Source organism: Parasteatoda tepidariorum, chromosome 5 (genome assembly GCF_982258835.1).
Source record: "Parasteatoda tepidariorum strain Cologne lab strain chromosome 5, Ptep-v5.0, whole genome shotgun sequence".
Classification (NCBI taxonomy): domain Eukaryota; kingdom Metazoa; phylum Arthropoda; class Arachnida; order Araneae; family Theridiidae; genus Parasteatoda; species Parasteatoda tepidariorum.
The window spans coordinates 83,790,912-83,813,491 of NC_141759.1; the positions used below are offsets into that span (position 1 = coordinate 83,790,912).

Genomic DNA, 22,580 nt, shown 5'->3' on the forward strand with positions numbered 1-22,580 from the left:
TATTATTGTTGTTGAATTACTATTGTGAAAGGTAATTTTCCCTAATGTAAATTTAAAGAATAATAATGAGGGAATTCTGAAACTGAAACAAAAAATTTTTTAACAAATACTTCCATGTAAATATATGTTGTAACAGGGAAATGAAGAGCTAGTTTTGTATAAGAAGATTATAAAGTCGTTTTGTCAGTAAATAATAAAAATTCTATCCTTTGCAAAAAAAATTTAATCTTCAGCCTTGATTAAAATTATAGGCATAAAAATCTCTTTTTATATTTTAATAGTTTGTTTTTATGTATCTAATACTTCTATGTTTTTAGTAGATGTTTAAAAGAAATTTTTGACTGTAAATTAAAGGAATATTAGTAGTTTAAAAATAAGAGAAGTGTTTAATGAAGAAAGGAAATTTGAAAGAATTATTTCTATAAACTTTACCGAGTAAGCAACTTGGTAGTGTTTTAACCCTTTAAGCGTCAATGATCTCAGTATCATTTGTATTTTCTCTTATTTTAGTTCAGGAAATTTTTATGTATTTTAAGGAAAGGGCGAACAATTTTGGGTTTTTATTTTTTTTAAATAAATTTTCTGACAAAATTTTTAAAATCATCTAGCTTCTCTTTCTCTCTCTATTTTTAACTGAAAAAGATGTTGTTGTTTCTAATGCAACTTGCCACACGGTCAAGCCTGCTTGGTAAAACCGAGCAAATTTAAGGCAGAGTATGCGTTTCTTGTTTTTCAGTGGCGCCATCTATGGCCAAGAATTCGACTTCTGCCACACCATACGTCACACCCGTTTATAGGGCGGACCCATTCATTCATCCACAGATCGTAATTTTGACCTGAATCAAAGAACGATCGATCTCCAATCCAGTACCCCCAGAGGTTTTGATTTGTTATGGGAACATGGAGGATTTTTTGGGACTCAACAGATTTAACGTGCATTAGTCACTTTACTACAAGAGTCTTCGGCCGGCGGGGTTCGAACTCTCGGACATGGGCCCAGCCTACTGAAAAAAATAATTTGAAGTAGTACAATTAGTTTTAAATTTTTCATTTACTATGTGAAAAGTGCTTCAACGAAGTACTTGGATAACAAAAAGTTTCAGTTTTTTGTGATTTAAAAAAGATTGAATCATTTGTCAATCATATGCACAATTTGTGTTTTTTTCCTTTTGTACCCAAATGCTCCAAAACGCTTCCCCTCCCTCTACTGAACAAATGTTATTTTTATCTTGTATAGCCTACTACATGTGTGGATAATATATCAATCATTCAAACAATTCTCCAGATGTTAACCCCCAACCTCAATATCCTTTAATTGTTTTGGGATGTGGTTATTGCTAGTACAATTATAGATCTTCTGACATTTAAAGTTTTCAAGTAAAATAAGTTTATGAAAAATATTGTCAGACGTAAAGTAGAATAACAAATTAAGTAGGGAATCTGCCGCCAGATTCTGATTAAAAAGTAAGAATTTAAATAGAATGCATAAGGGAAGATAATAAATATCTTATAATAAGTATGTTACAATCATATTTCCCAATTCGTTTCAAATAAAATTTCTCTTGCTAATAATTTCTAATAAAATAAACGGATTAATCATATCCCATCATGACACTGTTACTATGCTGATTAACTCAAATGTATCATTAGTATGCTATATTGTAAATTACTGAAAGTGATCTAAAAATATAATTGAAAAGAGAAAGTGTTTAAAGACATCAGCAGAAAGGAAAAAATAATCATTCAAATTTTTCAAAAATCATTATTTTTTTCTGAAAATTAATTTTACGCGTTGGCATCAGAAGTTTTCACAAACAATTTCTTTAATTTATTCTAAACCAACTATTCAAACGACATATAAATTTAATAATAAATTTTTTTTTTCTCTATTTAAATGTTCTGAATACAGAAAAAGAAATATTGAGTATTTTTCTGTTATATTTCAAAAATTAACGAAAATATATTAAATGGGGGACGGAGGGTGTCTCCTCCCCCTCTTTATGAGGTAGAAATAAAGTGGTCTTTAGCTGCCTTTTTTTATAACTTTCTTTTCAATCATTAATTTAATAGTGGTTTAGTTTTGCCTTTATGTAATAGTGAAGCTTTATATACTCATTTTAGGTTTTATTGTGGTATTTCCATAGTTGCTTTTTTTTTTTTAAGTCATCTTTGTTGGTTTTTTGATTGCGGTATGGGATAGCATATAGCTTGTCAAATAGGTATTTTTCTTAACATAAAGACTGTGGTTTGTGAGAATACCTGGGTGAAACTCTTTGATTAGATGCCGCCCCAAGAAATAAAAAATAGAAGTCATTGAAAATGGGTTTGAAATTACATAAAAGATGAGATGCATGAAATATGTACTACATTGCACACAAAAGTTGGAATTTGAAATAAACTTTAAAATATTTATTCACAAAATGTTCTTGTCTTGATGAATATATTTTAAAGCAAATTTACTTGTTTTTCATTAGATAAACAAGTAAATTTTGAATACTAAGATCAGTTATGAACAGAACAAACAGGGAATGGGCCGCTTGGTCAGAAATAAAAGATGTACTCTAATATTTAATGGTATTGAGGTCCTTAAGACTTTGGATTCATTTGAAATTCAAATAATTATTCCTATTGCAAATCATCTAGGCGATTTATTAATTTTTATTATTATTTGTTGAGATCTGGTATGCCTCTTTCTCTCACAGGTAATGTTACTGTCAGAATTTTCGTTGCCTTTACAAATTTTGCGGTGCCTGAGTCTTTATTAACAATATAGCTAAAATCTACTTCCAGAGAATAGCTATGGTTTTTCCCCGACTTGCTTTTCAGTTTAAACTTCTTTTCAAGCACAGCAACATCAATTTCAGATGCGCCCTCTACACCAGGTAAGTGAACATCGAGTATTATTGCTTTTGGAGCAGTTAAATCAGTGTACCCCATAACAGAATAGTCTTTCATGTCTATTACGTCTCTGTATTTAACAGAATACTGCGGTTGTTTCGGAGTAGAGTCTATTGAGGAAATGTAACTGTCTACAACTTTCTTTCCACCTTCAGTCAATTTTGCATCAACTTCATTTGCATCCTTAGTCAATTTTGCATCAACATCCTTAGTCAATTTCGCTTCAACTTCCTTTGCATCCGTAGTCAATTTTGCTTCAACTTTCTTTCCTTTTTTCATCAGTTTCGCTTCAACATTTTTGCCATTTATTGTAAGTCTTTTGCAATAATCTTTTAGAGACTCGCATTCGCAAGCAAGACCTTTTGCATTTTGTCGTAGAATCAACGAAGGAGGGACTCCTTTATATTTTAGTTTGGGATATTTTCCATTTGTAAGCCCCTCAAATCCAAATTGGTTAGCAATTGTCGTCCGTGCTGTGTCTTCCACTGCTCGTTTGAAGCGTGGATTCTTCTCTGCTAGTTGCATTGTTTCGGGATGGAACATGACATCAATGACTGTGCACTTTTCCTTTTTGTTGTCATAGTCTTGTCTGGGTTTAGAAAGTATAACTGGTATTTGACACTCTGTACCTGTTAAAATATTTGAACTTTTAGAGACAAAGTTTATGAAATTATGTAAACAATAAGGAAAATGTTGTCTTTAAGAAAAAAAGTGAAAGCAAAAAAGAATATCGAATAAGGCTAACGGTGTATTTTTAAATAATAAATTGTGATTTGATTCTTGGGTACATAAAAAATTTAAGAAGTATTATAGAGAAAATCATGTCTATGTTATGTACCAGGGGTGGCCAAGCTCCTTGATAGTCGAGCCATTTTTCAAAATTTGAAATTTTTCGCGAGCCGCAATTAAATACGTATTTAAAAGGTATTAATTTTTTTTTACAGAAATTATATTTATTGAAAACATATAAATAAAAGTACAAAATATGTGTGTTGAATTAAAAAATTAAACACATTTATTTTACTTTTCTTGATAATTCTTTAAAATTTGGTGAATAATTGGTGACAGCACGTCTCAGTAATTCTTTGAGATGCTGGCTAGTTAATACTGATCGGTGTTTGGATTTCACGAATTTTAAAGTGGAATGATATGATTCACATAAGTACGTTGTTCCGAATATTGAAATAATTCGACAAGCAGCTTTTTTTAATTCAGGATACTTCGATTCTGGTTCAAATTTCCAAAATTCAGAAATCGACTTATACTTTAATTGTAGAGCTTGATCTTCTTGCATCTCTATTAATTCTAATTCTCCAGATGCTTTTTGGGTCATAATTATATTGGAAATGGAAAACTGAAATATATTGCGGATTTTACTTTCTCTTAGAAAAAAAGAATAAATTATTGGTAGGTCGATTACGCCACTGTTCATGTTCGTTCGCGCAGTTTCGATGAGTCATATCATTCTTAACTTGGACGGAAATGAAATTTGTTACAATGTTGCACTTAGTCTTTCATATTTGTTGTCAGTAATTTAAAAGTAATTTTGAAACACGTACGGAACGATAATAATTTTTTAAAATATAATTGCACAAAAATGAAAAGGGAACTCGGGTACATTTATCGAGAGTCCTTCAAAGAGCTGCAGTTTGCCCCGCCCCCAATTGATCACATTTCTTGTGTTGGAAACTAAAAGCTGAAACAAACTGAGGTTTAAGTTGAGCAGAAATGAAAGGTTAAAAGCGATTCATATAAACAAATAGTGCAATATTTTTCTTTAAATTATGCTCACTAATATAAGCAAGTTGCATTTATAAACTTTATTTTAATTTTAATGATGCTTAATAAAATTACGCAGGGGAGAGAAGCGCTTTAAGGAATAAAGTAAACTATCATTGTTTATATGGCCAAATAACGCGGAATAAACAAGGTTTTAAATATTATTAGAAATATTTAAAGCCATGGTGCGTAGCGTTTTTAAAAAAGTTCTTAAAGGTGCTTTTTTTAGATTTTTTTTAAAAGCCCTTAAAGTTACTTTTTTCATTGGGTGTTTCTAAAAAGTGTTTAATTTTCCCTTTTTTTAGTATGTCGATTTTCGTCACATATTATGCAAAAAGCACGAACTATTCAATGTTTTCGCAATTCATTCAAGCACAATCCATTTCAGCGTACCGTCGGTCCGTAGCGTATGAAAGCGCTACTTATTTTACATGTTTGATGTAATACTTGCGAGTCCACATGTGCGTCTACTGAGCTGGGTTCGGTGAGGTTCTTACACTCTCATGTGCAACAGCTCTGCTGCATTTTGCAAGATATTCTCAATTTCAGGCGTTATTCATTTTCCACCCTCTGAAATCGAAAATATCTCTTGATCTTTTTATGGTGGCTAATATAAACAAGAAAGAGTTATTTGTCGAAAACTAGTTATTTTATCGAGATCATGTAAAGTTTGAAAATTATTTTGCATTTTGTTAATGTACATAGTGCTTCAGAGCCGTTTTTATGTTTATAGGGGCCCTGGGCCTGTCATTATCTGGGGGCCCTTTATGAATAAATTTAGAGAAATAAATTTAATTTTGAATAATTTTTATAAATTATTTTATTTTAAGAGTAAAAAACTTATAATTTAATTATAAAAACTTATATACATTATTTTTATAGAAAATTTAAGGTAACAATACTTTTCGCGCTTTTTGATAGGCGAATCTTCTATCACATCATCAAAATCAATTTCCTGTAAGACATACAGTTTGCTTTCCAGCTTAAAATCCGTAAGACTTAGAAACATCAAATTATGAAGGTGTGTAGAAAATATGCTAGGAGTTAGAAAGAATACTAGAAAATACAGTTTGATTATTAGTTTTTTTTTATAATCGTTGAAAAACTGACTCAATTTTGAGACTATGTTTAGCTACGTAGCCTTGACATTTTAAAACCAATCCAGAAGACAAGGAAATTCCTGGATCAGTTCCCAGAGGTATTGAATTGTCATAAGAACTTGGAGGAGTTTATGACCCCGACAGATTTAATATGCACCAGTCACCATTTTACTCATGGGTATTATTCGGCCGGCTGAATTCGAACTTCCATTCTCACGAGCAGGAGTCCATAGCCCTACCAACCAAGCTATCGTGGCCAAGTTATTAGTTTATTTTATAACAGTCATTGAACAGCCCACCCAATTTCGAGTTTACGACTACTAATGTTCAGCTCCGTAGCCTTGTAATTTTGAACCCAATCCATCATACAAGAGAATCCAGGATTGGAAGAAATTTTTGCCTTCATGGAGGACGTTTTGATGGAACTCACCCGCATTTACGGTGCATAGAGAGGAAGAACACAAGTGCCTTCCACGGTTTGCCTGACGTTAAAGGGACTCTAACCCATGATCCGCCTACCACAGAGGATATTTCACGTCAGCACTGCGGTCGGTAAAAGTTGGGTGTGAAATTCATATCGACCAACCATCACTGGGATTCGAACTCGGTGCACCTCATTCAAGGAGAATGCTCTATTCCTTGAGTCCATCTTCATTGAGTAATAACTCTGCGGCAGGTGCCAATTTTCTAATTTTATTAATTGGTTCCAATTTCATTGATTTGCCGAAATTTAGTCATCTTCAAAATGTAAATGGTAATTCAATCGTAATTTTTGTAGAAAAAAAATGGAAATAAACTGTTTTTCCTCTTATTCTGCAATAAATGCAGAAGCAACAACGAGGGTTAATGAGCGATAAGGAACAGGGAGCGGAGCCGTCCAGTTTTTTAAATAATTGTTAAATTATTAGTTTTTAACATGCATAATTTAAAAAAAAAATAAGAAAAACATTTTTCAGTATTAATAAAAAGTAATTAAAGACTGTCATCAGATGGAATAGAACCCACGATCTCACAGTTTTGTGTTAGATTTCATAATCATCAGCCCCAAATATACATACCTGCCTTGCGGATATTTTTTTAATATTTTTTTTTAAAATTTAATAAATTAAGTCATTTGGATACTTGACATTCTGAAAAAATTCTTTCCAAATTACAAATTTTAACGTTTGTAACAAGTATCTTCAGTTCATTTAGAAGTAAACCATAATTCGGCTTATCTTATTTATTTTCAGCTTATGTATATGCACCAAAAATAAATTAAAAACTAGACTGTATATAACACAAGGACTGCAAATTTAACTGTCGGATATAAAACCTTATTTAAGATTGATAATGATAAAAAGATGAAAAATCTACATTCCTCTAATTAAATACTTTAAAAATAGTCTGCTTTTAGGTTATAATGTTCGTAATTACCTTAATAAACTTTAATCGTAATGTCGGGGTTTCGCCGATAGAAGACATTTAATATATCAATGAAACACACTAAAGCTTTATATCAGTTAGCAATTAGTTTCAGAATTACAACTATAGAATAATTATTTTTATGATAGAATGAAAGGTTTTAAAAGACAAATATTTGTTAATGTTTAATATTTAATCAAAGAAAAATCATAACCCATATTGAAATCTAACGAATAGCCCCTGATAAATTTTGTGACTAAAAATATTGAAACCTGATTGATTTCCGGATTTTAAAAACACCTTCTAGTTTTACTATTCAATCAAATTGGTTTCGATGTCTCTCATCCCACCTGTCTCACTAGTGATTCAGCCTATTTTGATATCATTTTTGTTTCGTTCTTACTTAATATTAATTTGTTTGTGACAATTATGTTTTAAACACATTTTTGCGAGAAACTTACAAATATAATATTAAGGACATTAACTGAAATATTATTATTATTATTATTTGTATTCTTCTTTTACTTGTATCATCCACACCGACAAGCAACTGTCTGCTCTAAATGCTGCGATAATGTAAAATGAGATAACCAAACAAAACGTATGGAGTTATTTAAATTCATGCTCAAAAGTATTAATTGTTTTTTTGAATTGACAATTTCAGTCATCTTTTAGGCATTTAAAACTGAAGCATATCACATGAAAGTATTAAATATATCACACAATAAAGTAAAATAAAAGAGAATTCTGATCCTTAGGAACTGATATTAAATAGTCTCATCATCGAATAATGGAGCATAATTACCTTTTAAACAAATCAAATTTTTTTTTTACCTTTTAAACTAAAAATTTGCTTAACACATTTTTGCGAGCATAAATTTTTAAATAATTTATTAATACTCAAATTGTTGAAAAGACGATATGATAACGAAGTTTTTTATTTTATTCAGGCATTTATTTATATTTTTTTCATTTATTTTTATTTTATTAAATTAAATGCACACGTTTAAAATAAAAACAAAATTTCATATATAGTTTCGATTTACAATTTTAAGAAATTGTTTCGACTTTGATTTGGAAATTTAAAAGCCTTATTAATTAAAAAATTGCGAAGCCTTATCAACTTTAGACACATAATAACAACAAAAATCAAGGAGTTAAAAATAGAAACGAATATGATCAATAAACAATAAAATCATAAGCTAACTAAATAAATTAATTTTGCGTATGAAATATAATATTACAAATTAAACATATTTCATATTTAGGGGAAACATGGAAAATTTGGTCATACAGGAGTTTTAAAAAGTTTTTTTCTCGTGTTTAAACATTTGTTTAGCTGATGATCATTTGATTTCAATGCTCCATTAAACAAAATCCTATGTTGTTTCTGTCTATTATCAGTAAGGAAATTAAAATAAAATTACATTTGTTATCTCAATTTCATCCAGAACAGACTAAATCAAGAATTTTGGCAGATAGGCCAGTCAAAGAAGGAATTGAATAGTGGCCCGAAATTTAAATAAATAAACAAAAAAATTCACAATGTATATATAAAAAACTGCGCAAACCTTTCACGTTTTCCCTAACCACAACTAAAATTGATATAATAAAAACATTTTCTTACCTCCAACGTGAAAGATTTATGTCTTCTTAATATTCAACGAAAATTTGAGGTAGAAATTCCAATTCACGGATTCTCTTACGATTAATTTGAAAAATAACAAAATAAAATCAACTTCAAAAATTAAGTAAATAAAACTATTAGGCTAGTTGAAATATTTAAGATGATTAAAAGAAAAAAATCTTTTATAATAAATTAGAAAAAATATCTAAATTTTCTATGAAAGAAAATTTAGAATTGAACGAGGTCCAATTTAAAGGCACTATGGAAATCTCAAGACAGAGTGACCCCAAGGAATTCTAAGAAGACTCTCCCCCCATTTACAACCCAAGAAATTTTTCTTCCTAGAAATTTATGAGCAGAAATCAGACAAAAGGGTGTTTCTGTGGATATCTGATATTTTTGAAGTTGGGAAAAAAGAGCCCCGAGGCAATATAAAGAAGATAAAAACATTTTCTCACAGTGTAAGGTGAGAAGGCTATTTGACAACTCTGTGGGTGGTAGCTACGAAAATGGGGATATTTTCATTAAAGGAAAGAGGTTTTTATTGCTCTTTTAGTTAGAAAAGTGAAGAGTAACAACTATTTTATATTTGTAAACACTTCGATTAGATTTTGAAAAGAATCCGACAATGTAAGAAAGAAAAAAATATGTATGTTATGGGCTTCAGAGGGCCTCAGCTCTGAATAAAACTTAAAAAAAAAAGACGAAAAAAGTGGGGTTTGGGAGTCCTCTTAAGTTATAAATAATAAATGAGTTAGAATTAAAAAAGAAAAAACTAATGCAATGAGATTTTAGACTTTTGGGGGCCCCATTAGAAATCGGGGCCCTGGGCCAGGGCCCACTTGGCCCATCCTTAAAAACGGCTCTGTAGTGCTTAAAAGGTGCTTATTTTTTGTTGAAAGATTTGGCAATGGCAACGCACCCTGTAAGGGAAAATGTAATAATAGCGATATGCAGTTAAATTAATTTCTAAACATTGTTTTAATTAAAGGAGATTATATCTAATACATAGGTAATATAAATATCTAATAAATAGATATTTTTTCCATGATTCTTGTGTTTATATTAAAATTAAATAATTATAATATTTAGTATTTTAGACAGCTGCAAACAAGTATGCGTTAACTTCATGAGGCAATATATTTTTGAAATCACTGCTTTTACTTCATGTGAAAAATTTAAAACGTTAATATATCTGAAAACAATACTTTTAATAGTATTCTGTTTTTAAAAATGGTCTTTGCGGTAGCAACTTTTTTTAATTGTTTTATTTATGCTTTGTAACAATACTTTTTTAAAACATATATAAATGATAACACACGTTCATTAATAATGCATAATTCTTCTTTCAACAATGCACTCAATTACATTGTTTCAAAGAGTAATTATTACAACTTTAGTGTTGAATGTCATTTGTAAAGTTATCTTTGAAGAGAAAAATACATCTTATTTTAAGAAATTTTGCAAATTTTTAATCATGAGAGTGTTTGAACGAGTTCGGCGTTTTTTCGGATATTTTTGTTGCTGTTGTAAAAGTAATTATGAAGAAGAGGAGGCTTGGTTGATATGGACGTCGATGGATTCTGAGTGGTTCCCAACTGATATGGGTGAAATTTAAACTTCTTTGTGAGTAATGACTTAAGAACAATGACATGTAAGCAGATGTACTCTGGACTTTTGAGAGTCACTGCAAGCACTAAAAAATCCACATTTCCCGGTGGTAAAGGACTTCAAAATCCACATTTCCCGGTGGTAAAGGACTTCAAAATCCACATTTCCCGGTGGTAAAGGACTTCAAAATCCACATTTCCCGGTGGTAAAGGACTAAAAAATCCACATTTCCTGGTGGTAAAAAGTGAAAATAGATTATAATGGCTTAAACAATGACTTGTAAGCAGTTGCACTCTGGACTTTTGAGAGTCACTGCAAGCACTAAAAAATCCACATTTCCCGGTGGTAAAGGACTTAAAAATCCACATTTCCCAGTGGTAAAGGACTAAAAAATCCACATTTCCCGGTGGTAAAGGACTAAAAATTCCACATTTCCCGGTGGTAAAGGACAAAAAAATCCACATTTCCTGGTGGTAAAAGACTAAAAAATCCACATTTCCCGGTGGTAAAGGACTAAAAAATCCACATTTCCCGGTGGTGAAAAGTGAAAATACATCATAATGGCTTAAAAACAGTGACATGTAAGCAGATGCACTCTGGACTTTTGAGAGTCACTGCAAGGACTAAAATTATTATGGCTTGAAGATCTGCGGAAATTTACTCTGCACCTCGATTTGCATCAAAAAACGGAAGCGTTTTCTACCAAGCATTACAACCTGAGAGAACATTTAAAAACTGCCTTTCTGGTTGTTGTTCCTGAAAAAGTTTCCCAAAATTATTTTGAAAATGAGTGTTGCGACGAGTTAGCTCGAACTGAAAGACTTTTTAAATACTTTGATTTAATTGTTCTGTATTAGAGCTAAACTATTGCTTTTACATGGTTCATAACCATTGAAATTCTAAATTTTGTAAATAAAAATTTTCGGCTAATTGTATTGACTTTTTTTTGCTATTTATTCTTCAGTGATAAAGTGTTTAGCTGAAGCGGATTGACTTTCAAGTTAAACAGGGTGCGTAGCGTTTTTAAAAAGTGCTTAAATGTGCTTATTTTCGTTTTTTAAGAGCCCTTAAAGGTGCTTTTTTCCATGTGTGTTTTTAAAAAGTACTTAATTTTCCTTTTCCGAAATGTGATATTTTTCTTTACCATGTTGATTTCCGCCACAAATTATGCAAAAAGATATTTTCCTATGCAACGTTTTCACAATTTATTCAACCCCAATCTACTTCGGCGTACCGTCGGTTTGTAGTGTATGAAAACACCATTTGTTGTGCATGTTTGATGAAATACTTGCGGGCCCGCACTTACGTATACTGAGCTGGATTCAGTGGTAAAGATTTTTGTCTCGCATGTGCAACTCTGCATTTTGCAAGAGATTCTAAATTTCAGATTTCATTTTTAGCCCAATGTAATGGAATCGAAAAATCTCTCGAATTTTTGCTAATTACTGGGACCAAGTAAACATTGTCAATTTTTTTTCTCTATTAGCGTTAGAAAATTTCATTTCTCTTGTTAATTTCATCGTTGGTAAGCAAATAAAGCCATCAATTGTCAAAAACTTGCCAACCCTGTCTAATTATGATAATTTTTCAAAGTCCTTAAAAATATTTTTTGAGTGCTTGTAAAGTGCTTAAAGGGTGCTTATTTTTTGTTGAAAAATTTGGCTACGCACCGTGAAAACATTTTTAACGTATTTCAGATATCCATAATTTATTTATATTGAAAAATTTGAAGAAAACTTAAAAATGTGTACTATTTCGTTTAAACGTGAATTAACTTGCGTTCAAGATAGCAATTTTTTAATTTCTTCATAAACTATAATTAACACTCAGCAGGGAATACATGCTTTTAACAACTACGAAAGTGGTCTAAAAAGGGAGCCAGCCCAATCTTCACATAAATCATAATGAATATAAGTAAAAGGTTACAATATTAGTTTCATATTTTGGGAATTTTACTTTAAAAAGTACCACCAATTTATAGAAGGGTGGACAAAAATGTCTCTTTAGTTTCCAATGAGCGAGAAACGTGATCTTTGGTTATCGAAAGACGTTGCAATTATGTCTCAAGAGTGTGTCTTTTGCACGTTCTGTAGGGTTTAAGTGTGGAAATCTGAGTGGCTAATCAATGCAATGGATATGTCCCCTAAATGAGATCTATATAAGCACACGTTTTTGTTAATTAAAATGAAAATATGGCTACCATACTTCCCTGAGGCAGCACACATGGGCTCCTATATCTCACATCAGTTCGAGGAGTCTCTTTAAGAAACACTGAGGGATATACGGTCGTCCAACACAATTTCTGTCCAGACCATCACACTTTTATTAATATTTTTGCAGGCAGCTAGTCCATAGTTCTTTTATGTGAAAGTGTTTCGAGAAGTGATGTTTAGGCTGAACAGGGCTTCGTCAGTATTGCATACAAGTCACGATATTTGTGCTTTAATCTCTGTATGTCTTTGCACCATACCGAATTGCTGCACTACCTCATATCTTTAAAATTATCGCAGTGAGTGAGCACATTGATTGGTTGGACTCATATTTGCCTTTGTTAAGGGTGTAGTATATTAACGTCACTTTAATTATCATTCTGTCTTATGTGGAGAAACTTAGCTGAACTTTAACACGCCATTTTGCTTATTACGGCTGACGTCACGCGTCACATGTGTGGGTTTGTGGGTATCATCTGTGATTTTCTCGAAGTGCAAGAACCCAATTGTTTGACTGCTGATTTATCGAATAATTCAGTTCATAGCTCCTTGGTCGTATTAACTTTTATTTAATAATAATTCTTTTATTTCAAATCAGGACGTGAAATTTCCTCTCGCCATTGGCGACCGAATACTAATGGCTGGCGAGTAAGTTTTATCTTATAAAATGTTGTGTTTTTAAATTAAACTGCCATATTTTTCGTGTGAGATTTCATTTACCAAATATTAAAATTTCGATTGTCACAGATCTCGTTTTAAGGTTAGAAGGTTTACACGTAAACCGCTTAACAAACCTTTTTAGGTTTACATCAAAAGGTTTTTGCTGAGTTAAAATGAACCTTATTTTGCTATCTGGGATTTTTACTGGATTTGGTTGGTTTGACCGTTCTGCCAAAAATAAATAAAGGGGTCGTCCAAAAATGATGTCCTGCTTGGAAGGGGCAGTTGAAATTGAGACAAGGAGGAGGGAGGATCTAATAAGAAGATAGTCCAAAAATATTAAAGGAAAAAAAATGTAACTTTATTTATGAGTCAATCAGATTCTCAATTTATAAATGTATATTTCATATAGTTTTTTATTCTGTTGAAAAAGTTACAGTTCATAAAATAGAGTTGGCGCAGTGTTAGGAAATATTTTGTGCCAAGATTAAAAGTTTTGTTTGTTACCAACAAAATTGAATGCTTTCACTCTAATGTTAAAACCGATCGAATCGAACCAAACACTCCAAGTCAAGGAACTCTCTCATTTTGATGAGCACAATAAAGTAACAGGCTGCATTGTATTATCCAATCCCTATCTATTAATTCCCACTCACCCTACAATCTTGTTTAAATTTTCAATCATTAATGTAATACTTTTTATTCATAAACGCAAGCTCAAATACATTTTTCTAAACTTGTAGTGAATGACACTTGATGTTAATACAGTTTTTGCAAATATTAATTAAATATGGATGAGCGAGAAACGAAATGGATTTTTCTGATTGGTTAAGCGTTAGTCATTGTTTTAAATTTTACTATACGCGATTCAGTGTTTTACATATTTTAAAATTAACATCAGTGATCGTTTCTAACTTATAGCTCTATTTGAACAAAAAAAGTTTATTGCGCACATTTAATTATTTTATATTCGCTGTGTCAGATAAATTCAAGTTTTTTTCAAATATTAATTCATTAATTGAATTCAATCAATTAATTTTAGTTTAGTTTAGTTATATAGGAGAAAAAACTGTAATTTTTTAATAAAAAGTAACTAAAATAAAAGTTTTCTCTGTTGACTTAAGTAGGAATTGACTTTAATTTTTTTTTAATATTACTTGTTTTATTTTTAGCTTACCTGAAATTTTTCTTTCAAAGTTTGCTTCTCGTACGTGCTCATTCTCACAGACATTAATAAACAATTTTTCCCCGTTCACAATATACTTCATAACGTATAAAGGGGAAGGATGTATGAACTTAACTTTAAATCCTCTCTCTTTTTCCATTGAAATAATTTCACTTTCGTACTGTTTGCGTGAATCCGGATTGGTGACATTTTCAGCGTATTCTTGAAAAAGCTTCACGAAGTCTTTATTCTGAAAAGCATTTTTTAACTTTGTAGCTTCATCTGATGTAAGTTTTAATTTGTCTACGAAATCTTCGTCCATTATTCCAAGCAATGTTTTAGTGGTACAAACTCTTGTCAGACTGGATTAAATTCTAACTTAGTTGCTATGGTTACTGTAAAGCTGTTGCCAAACTATATAAGAAATATCGATTAATCAAGAGTAAAGAATTATGTTCCATAATATTAGAATCCCTGTCGTGAATCAAATTTGAGAATATTCTCGAATATTTTTAATAAGTCATTCAGTGAAGAATTATTTTTTATTGCAACAAAGATAAGAATTTTTTGTTAACGTAGTGTGTAAATTCAATATTTTTGTTGTTACAAAATTGTTTTATTGTAAATTTTAATGCTTAGAATATTTACTGTTACTTCCCATTATGTTAAATTATGGATAAACTTTACCGAGCTTAACAAAAAATTTTTTTTAATGAAAATTATCATCATAAAACGATTTATTCTTTAAATATCCTAAAACTTTGATTGTCAGTTCCCCATTCATAATGTATGATTTTACTAGAAATAATTGATTTTTAAACTTCAATAAGAACTGGTTTTAATTTTCAATTATTTATGAATATGATTATTTATGAGTATTATGATCTATTAAAAGTATGCCATTTATAAAATCGTTTGCTCGAGAAACTATTTATCGAACTATTTATTTTTTGATCAAATTAAACTCTATTCAAATGATTTAATTGTGAATTAAACTGAGAAAATAAAATTTCGAAAGTGCCATCAAACAAATTAATGCAATTATTTTCATTAATTTTTTTAATTTTTTTAAAATGAAAATAGAAGAATGATACTCGAATAAAACAAAGAAGCTATCCGTGCAAATTATTCTTTTTTGTAACTCATTTTTCCTTTATATATTGTCTATCAAGGGACAGTACTGTCTTTACGCATGGGCACACCTGGGCAGTGCCAGGGGGCCCCAGGCACTCAAGGGGCCCTTGAGAATCTTACTTTTTATAAATTGGGTTTAAAGAATAAACAACATTGCCTTATATATTTCTTAAAATAAATATATTCTAATATATGAAGTGTGCATTTTTTCCCCTACAAACAGGGATTTATTATCATGCAGTCACCAATAATTTGAATAGTTTATCAACAAGAAAACTTAAAGAAGGCAACCGAAATCTATTTCTTTACGTTCCAACGAAAAGTTTAGGTACTTGGGCATTGAAAGATGTTTTACTAACTGTTTAGTTTGACAAAAAATTCGTACCTTCTGAATTTATTTTAATTTGCTATACCTTTATGTATATTTAATTTAATTTAATTATTTTAATTAACTTCCATGATTTTCAAAATTATTATATTATTTGAGGATTACAACTGGTTAGCATATATTTTTTTTTCAAATTGTACGTAGTTTAAAAATGCTTTTTTTTTTGTTGAGTTTTTGGGGTAATCAAAATGTGTTTAAATTTGTTAAAATTATTGCATCATATCATACCATACCTGTCTGGGGGTATTTAGTGAGCCACGATTATCTGCGAATTCCACGTAGAGATCGAAACTTAAAAACTGCATGTTATCGCTAATTCTTTTTTGAGAATTGAGAATGTACCAATTTTTTCTTTATCTTTCGTTGTTTCAGTGATTCAGGCATAGAGCAAAGATAACTGTTGTGTGTTTAAAATATACACACACGAATGAAAACTTATTAAAAATTATTTTTCGTGATTCGACCTTACTTTTTGAGTTTTTTTTTTGTTTCCTATTATCCGTGGTTTTTGTTATCCGCGGTGCCCTTGCTGGTAACTCCTTCTTTCTCGGAGGTTACGGCTTACCTCCTAATTTCGCGGATAATTGAGGTTCTAATGCATTTAATTTTTATTCCTATTTTATTTTTCCTGCCTTAGATGCTAGATATTATATTTGGAAACAGAGCAAAGTTGATCATTCTTAGAGACATCATAATACTATTATGAATTATGTAAGTATTACAAAATTGGCCTAGTTTACAAAATAAGCAATAAATTCTAACGAAAGTAAAAGACACACTCTTATCTTATAAAAAAAGTATTACAAAATTCTATTCCTAAAAAAAATATTAAAACTACAAAATATTTAGACTAAATATTTAAAAATTAGTATTGGAATATACGTAAAAAATTAAAAATGAACTAAGTTTATAATTTTTAATAAAATTTGAATAAGAAACCTATGTGTTATATAAATATCTTAGTTTTCAAGGAAAATAAGTTCAGTAAGAAAAAACGTATCCTGTAATTTTTGACTCGAAGAAGAGAAATTTTTAAACAATGCTCTTAAAAAATATACTTTTAAACCAACGAAAATTAATAATTTCAACAAAGCAAAGTTAATCAGTGTTACGTCATCGCATGATCTGATGACGTCACCGAGTTCGAAAAATTAAAAATAATTTTCTCTTGAGATTTTGTACTTGTATGATTAATAACATTCGTGATTTAAAAAAACTTCTTAAGCAATGGCGAAATTTCTGAAGAAATTGTAAGTTTTATCCCATTTATTTTTACTTTTAAATATTCAAGTTAAATTTAAACTGATAATATTAATTTTAAACTGTTAAGAGATCTCATTTTTTAATTACTTTGAAATGTATCATACTCATTTATATTATGTATATTTGCTTTTTAAATAAATAAATTATCTGATTCCGAGAAAAAAAAAGTTAACTAGATATGCTTATTTTCAACGGCACTATGGCTTATGTTTAATCAGAAGTAAACCCTAAAATTTATTTTTAAGTAGAAATTTCCTTACTTAAATTTCCTTATTTAATTCCTTAATCTTTATTTCTGAGTTATGTAAACTATTCATGAAGCGATCAATTTTCTTATCGTAATATTTAATAATTATTAAATTAGTATAATGCCACACCAAACTTTCGTCAAATTCATAAAGGCAAAAATTTCAATTGTATGGATAGCTTTTATTTAAAGTGAAAGGCATATTTTTTTAATTTATTTTTGACTTTAATTTTCTATAAATTCTTTTAATTTATTGTAAGTATTTAATATTTCATTTAAAAGCAAAGTTTGCAAGATTTAAAATTTCCCAATGAATGATTGTGAAATAAATAAAATAAAAAAATTTTGCACATCAATTCGATAAATATTTTTAGTACTACACAGTTTTTGAGTGTTGTTAAATAGCGTTTTCATAATAATGCTTGATTAATTTTCTCACTTGATTACTCACTTGATTTCTGCTTGATTAATTTTCTCTAATAAATATCAGTGTGTGGAAAATTACCATTTTCCACACGCTGAGATTTCACAAATCGCTTAGTTAAATGTTTTTTTAATTTTATATTTTTATAAATCGTAAACAAGAAAAAAATACTCTCGAATTAAAAAAAAAAGTTAAAAAATAAACTCTGTTTAGGTTAGTGTACATATTTCAATTTACTTTCATGATGTCACTAAATATTTAGGTTTACCTAATCATTAATTTAGTGAATTTATTTATTGACAAATTAAAATAATGGCAAAAAATTTGTCTTATTTTAAAGTATAAAAATATAAGTATTTCGCACTAAAACTAATTAACAAAACAACTTTTAAATTTAAAAATAATGAAACGACATTTAACTTGTAGTATTATTATTAATCGATTCATGAATCGATTAATGAGATGATTATAAATATTTTATTATATGTTGGATGGCAACAGCTACAGGTAAAAGATAGAACAGCAACGATGAAGAAAAACATAAAAGAATGGGTGAAATGCTGTGAACCTTGTCAGCGTTCTAAAATTCAAAGACACACCAAAGCTCCTCTAGGAACATTCAGCTTACCTGATGCTCGATTTCAACAAATACACGTCGACATTGTAGGCCCGTTACCTTCATCTGATGGTTACCGCTACTTATTAACAATGATCGATAGATTTTCAAGATGGCCAGAAGCCATACCGATTGTGGACATGCAAGCCAAAACCATCTGTCGTGCAATTTTCCACACTTGGATATCTCGATTTGGATGCCCTTCGATAATTACAACAGATCAAGGTTCTCAGATGCGATCATCTTTATATCGTGAGTTTTCCGGAATGTTAGGAACAAGCCGAATTCGTACGACAGCATACCATCCCATTTCAAATGGCATTGTGGAAAGATTTCATCGCCACTTAAAATCATCAATAAAAGCGCATGAAAACTCACAGTGGACAGAAGTACTTCCAGTAGTCCTTTTAGGAATCCGTACTGCTGTAAAGGAGGATATCAACGCATCGTGTGCCGAACTGGTATACGGAACAACTCTTCAACTTCCAAGCGACATGCTAGAAACATCCATCATTCCACCATGTGATGATATTTTTGTTGATCGTCTTAGAAACACCATGCGTGAATTGAATCCAATTGCAACATCTGCTCATGGACGAACTACATTTTACGTTAATCCCTCACTAAGCACTTGTTCTCACGTGTTTTTAAGAGTGGATTGTGTAAAACCTCCCTTATGTCAACCCTATACAGGTCCACATAAGGTTTTGAAGCGATCAGCTAAAAACCTTACAATTCAACTAAATGGCAGGCAATCTACTGTCCATAGATCGTGTAAAGCCAGCATATTTGATTCCTTCTACAGAGAAGGTTGAATCAAACTTACGGGTTGTAAAACCTGGAATTTCCAAATCTTTATATACAGAAAAAAATCTTTCTCCCAAGGAACCCGACAAAATTGTGACTAGGTCTGGAAGACATGTACACTTTCCAGCAAAACTAGCAACTCATGTTAGTTATTAACATTATTAGCTAAGCAAGGTTGTTTAGTATAAAATATTATTTTCAATGATGTAAATAGAGTAATATTCAAAATTTTATGTAAAATATTATGTCGTTTCAGAGTAGAATTCTCTGACACTGGGGGGATACTCTGTAGTATTATTATTAATCGATTCATGAATCGATTAATGAGATGATTATAAATATTTTATTATATGTTGGATGGCAACAGCTACAGGTAAAAGATAGAACAGCAACGATGAATAAATACTTACTTACTAACCTTCTGAATAAGATGTCTTGTATTAAAGCGATGAAACAACACTTCAAACTATTGACCTTTTCATGTAGCACTCCGGTCAATCATCGGAAGAAATCAATTGACTTCGCAGATTTTGTTTAAAATCAATAAATTCTGAATAATTTTGTAAACCATTAGACTTTAATGTTTAATGGTAAGTATTCTTCAAAGTGACTCTGACCACAAATTTAAAATTATTTGATTTATATCTTCTAAATATTTCGGTATTTTTCATTCCGGTGTTTAAGGAATAATCGCCAATAAACGATTCAACAATACTATTTAAGCTTCTCTAATTTTATTGAGTTTTAATCTTTTAGTTCTGAATATTTTATTGATATTAATTAAATTATTCACCTATACTTCATTTAAGTTTCCAAAAACTGTGTAAAAAGAATTAAAAAAGATTATATACTTGGTTGTATTAAAATGCATTTAGATTTAACAGCATATTTAGTCCAAAACAATCAATATGTTTTAGTTTTATGCTTGTTCTATAACAAGTTAAAAGACTTAACGCGTTCAATACAGTTTTAAATTAAACGTGTTTATAAGAAAGATTACCTTAAATCTTTGAATTTTAAAAAGAAAGTTCTCTGGCTGAAGTTTTTTCCAACGGTTTTAAATAACTGTGTTACATTAAAGAGGTTTTTAAATATTTTTCCACCATCGCAATGTTTTAATGTAAAACCCTTTATGGGTACTTCTCGTCAAAGCCATAAGACCATAAAGCCTCGTTTGCAAACGCCAAGCAATTTGCAATTACCAATCGTTTGCAATTACCAATTAAATTCAGACGTGCATCATATATAGTTCGTTCACTAGGAGTTGGCACTTAAGTTCTTTTACTCGTTCTTTAAAAACATTAATAAATAAAATGTCTCATACAGAATGACTTTTTTTTTTTTTTTTTACGAAAAAAAAAAGAGAGAAAATTAGTAATTTTTGACACTTTTTTTAATTTCAAGCAAACTCTATCGTGCCGAATTAATTTTTTAAATCGATTTTTGGGGTCGTCCTTCGTTTTACGCAGTAATTAGACACCTTATAGTTTACTTCAAATCAATTTATTACATTAATTATAATTACTCGCATAAATTAATGCTTAGAAAACCTTATTACTTCAACTTAATTTATCACATTTAAACGTTTTCTGTGAAGGAGAGTTTATGTTTGATAAACTGACGGGAAAATACATAAATTTAATAAATCATTAAGCAAATAAATAAAATAAATTGATTTTGCTCAGTTGATAAATTAGTTGAAAATATATGCAAATGAATTCTGTGTATCATATTTGTAACAGTTTCCTAGTTCCAATGTATTATTTAAAGTATCTTCCTATCATAAGAAATTTCGAAATAAGTACGCAAGTTTGCGGGAGATATCTGTCAGATATTTTCTGATTATGATTATGGCAAATTCAGGGCCGTGCACGTTAAATCTGTCGGGGTCACAAAGTCCTCCACGTTCTCATGATAAATCAATACCTCTGGGGTTACTGAATTGGAGATTGAACTTCAGGTAAAAATTACGACCTGTGGATGAATGAATAAATTAAGATTGAGTCTTCCCTGTTAAACGAGCTGTGACGTGTGTGTGAATAAATTCGTATTCTTGGCCGTAGATAATGCCACTGAAAAAAGCAAGAAACGCACCCTCTGACTTAATTTGCTTGATTGCAAACAAGCTTGCTGATTGTCAAGAGACATAAGTAACAACAACGCACTTTCAATGTTTTGACAAACAAATATTTGTTTCTTGTTTGATTTTTCAACTTTTATGATATAACATAAAATGTAAAAAAATAAAACACCTTTAACTAAGTACATTCCGGGTCTTAAAAATTGAAATAATTATTTTTTTTAAGAAATAATATTAAGATTTCCCAGAGATTCAAAATTAACATACCGTAAGAAAAGAAGCGATTTTTAATTTTTTAATAAAAGGAAAAAATTTAAAGCTAATACTTATGTTCCTATTTTTTTAGCCATGTTACATAGGTGATTTGCCACATCAGTTTCTAAACTCTCTTCAGAATAACTTTATTTGATTCACTTAAGATAGTTTGTGATACTGTAATAATGTTTTCAATGCGGAAATCATATTGTAGGGAGTGAGCTTTCATCTATGAAAATATACCCCACGAAAGAATCGAGTTAACATGTCTTACATATTAGTAAATTGGAATTATATTTTTATAGTGGTAGATACACCACAGTACTCCCCCGCCAGAATTACAGCTGTAATAGAATTCGACGAATGGATACCCCTATTGGATTCATCGCTATTTTGTGAGAAGTCGGGAGAGTTGTATTAAGATCATCGTACTTTTGAGTGCTGATCGTGAGAGTTGTATTAAGTTCACGATCACTCCTGTGTTGCCCTTAGCAGTCTAGTAAATACGTTGTACGTTATGTGTGATCGAGACTGAGAAGCAACAGCACAAGGAGGTGGATAATCTCGCAGTCACATGTAGCAAGTCAACTGCTCAAGGTGGATCATCCATCGAAGTGGGCGTTACTGTCATTATAGGCGTGTTCATATCGAAGTGGGAGTTTCTGTCAAGGTAGGAATGTTAACATCGCGCCCGGGTCACCAATGTTGGGAGTGAGTGTTATCGACAATGTCAACTTTCATCTATGAAAAGGCACCCACCATAAAATCGAGTTAACATGTCTTATATACTAGTGAATTGGAATTATATTTTTGTAGTGGTAGATACACTACAATATGAACCTTAATTTATTTTAGAAAACGGGCGTCAGTATTTTGGGCAAATTTCCCATTTGTCATGAAATATTTAAAGAA

General features: G+C 30.5%; 1 protein-coding gene across 1 annotated transcript; it reads right to left on the bottom strand.

The window, feature by feature from the left end:
* Positions 1-2,528: 2,528 nt before the first annotated feature.
* Nop17l (PIH1 domain-containing protein Nop17-like) lies at positions 2,529-15,004 on the bottom strand. Its single transcript, XM_016067946.4, has 2 exons — positions 14,467-15,004; positions 2,529-3,527 (listed from the first exon to the last, which is right to left on the bottom strand). The coding sequence occupies exons 1-2, from the start codon at positions 14,774-14,776 to the stop codon at positions 2,665-2,667; spliced, it is 1,173 nt and encodes a 390-aa protein (XP_015923432.3). The 5' UTR covers positions 14,777-15,004; the 3' UTR covers positions 2,529-2,664.
* Between the last annotated feature and the right edge of the window lie 7,576 nt (positions 15,005-22,580).

Bases quoted from the DNA above. Each gene is read 5' to 3' on its own strand.
- Nop17l (XM_016067946.4), bottom strand. From the start codon at position 14,776: ATGGACGAAGATTTCGTAGACAAATTAAAACTTACATCAGATGAAGCT. The intron at 3,528-14,466 runs GTAAGCTAAAAA...ATATTTTAACAG, and splicing joins CTTTGAAAGAAAAATTTCAG to GTACAGAGTGTCAAATACCA.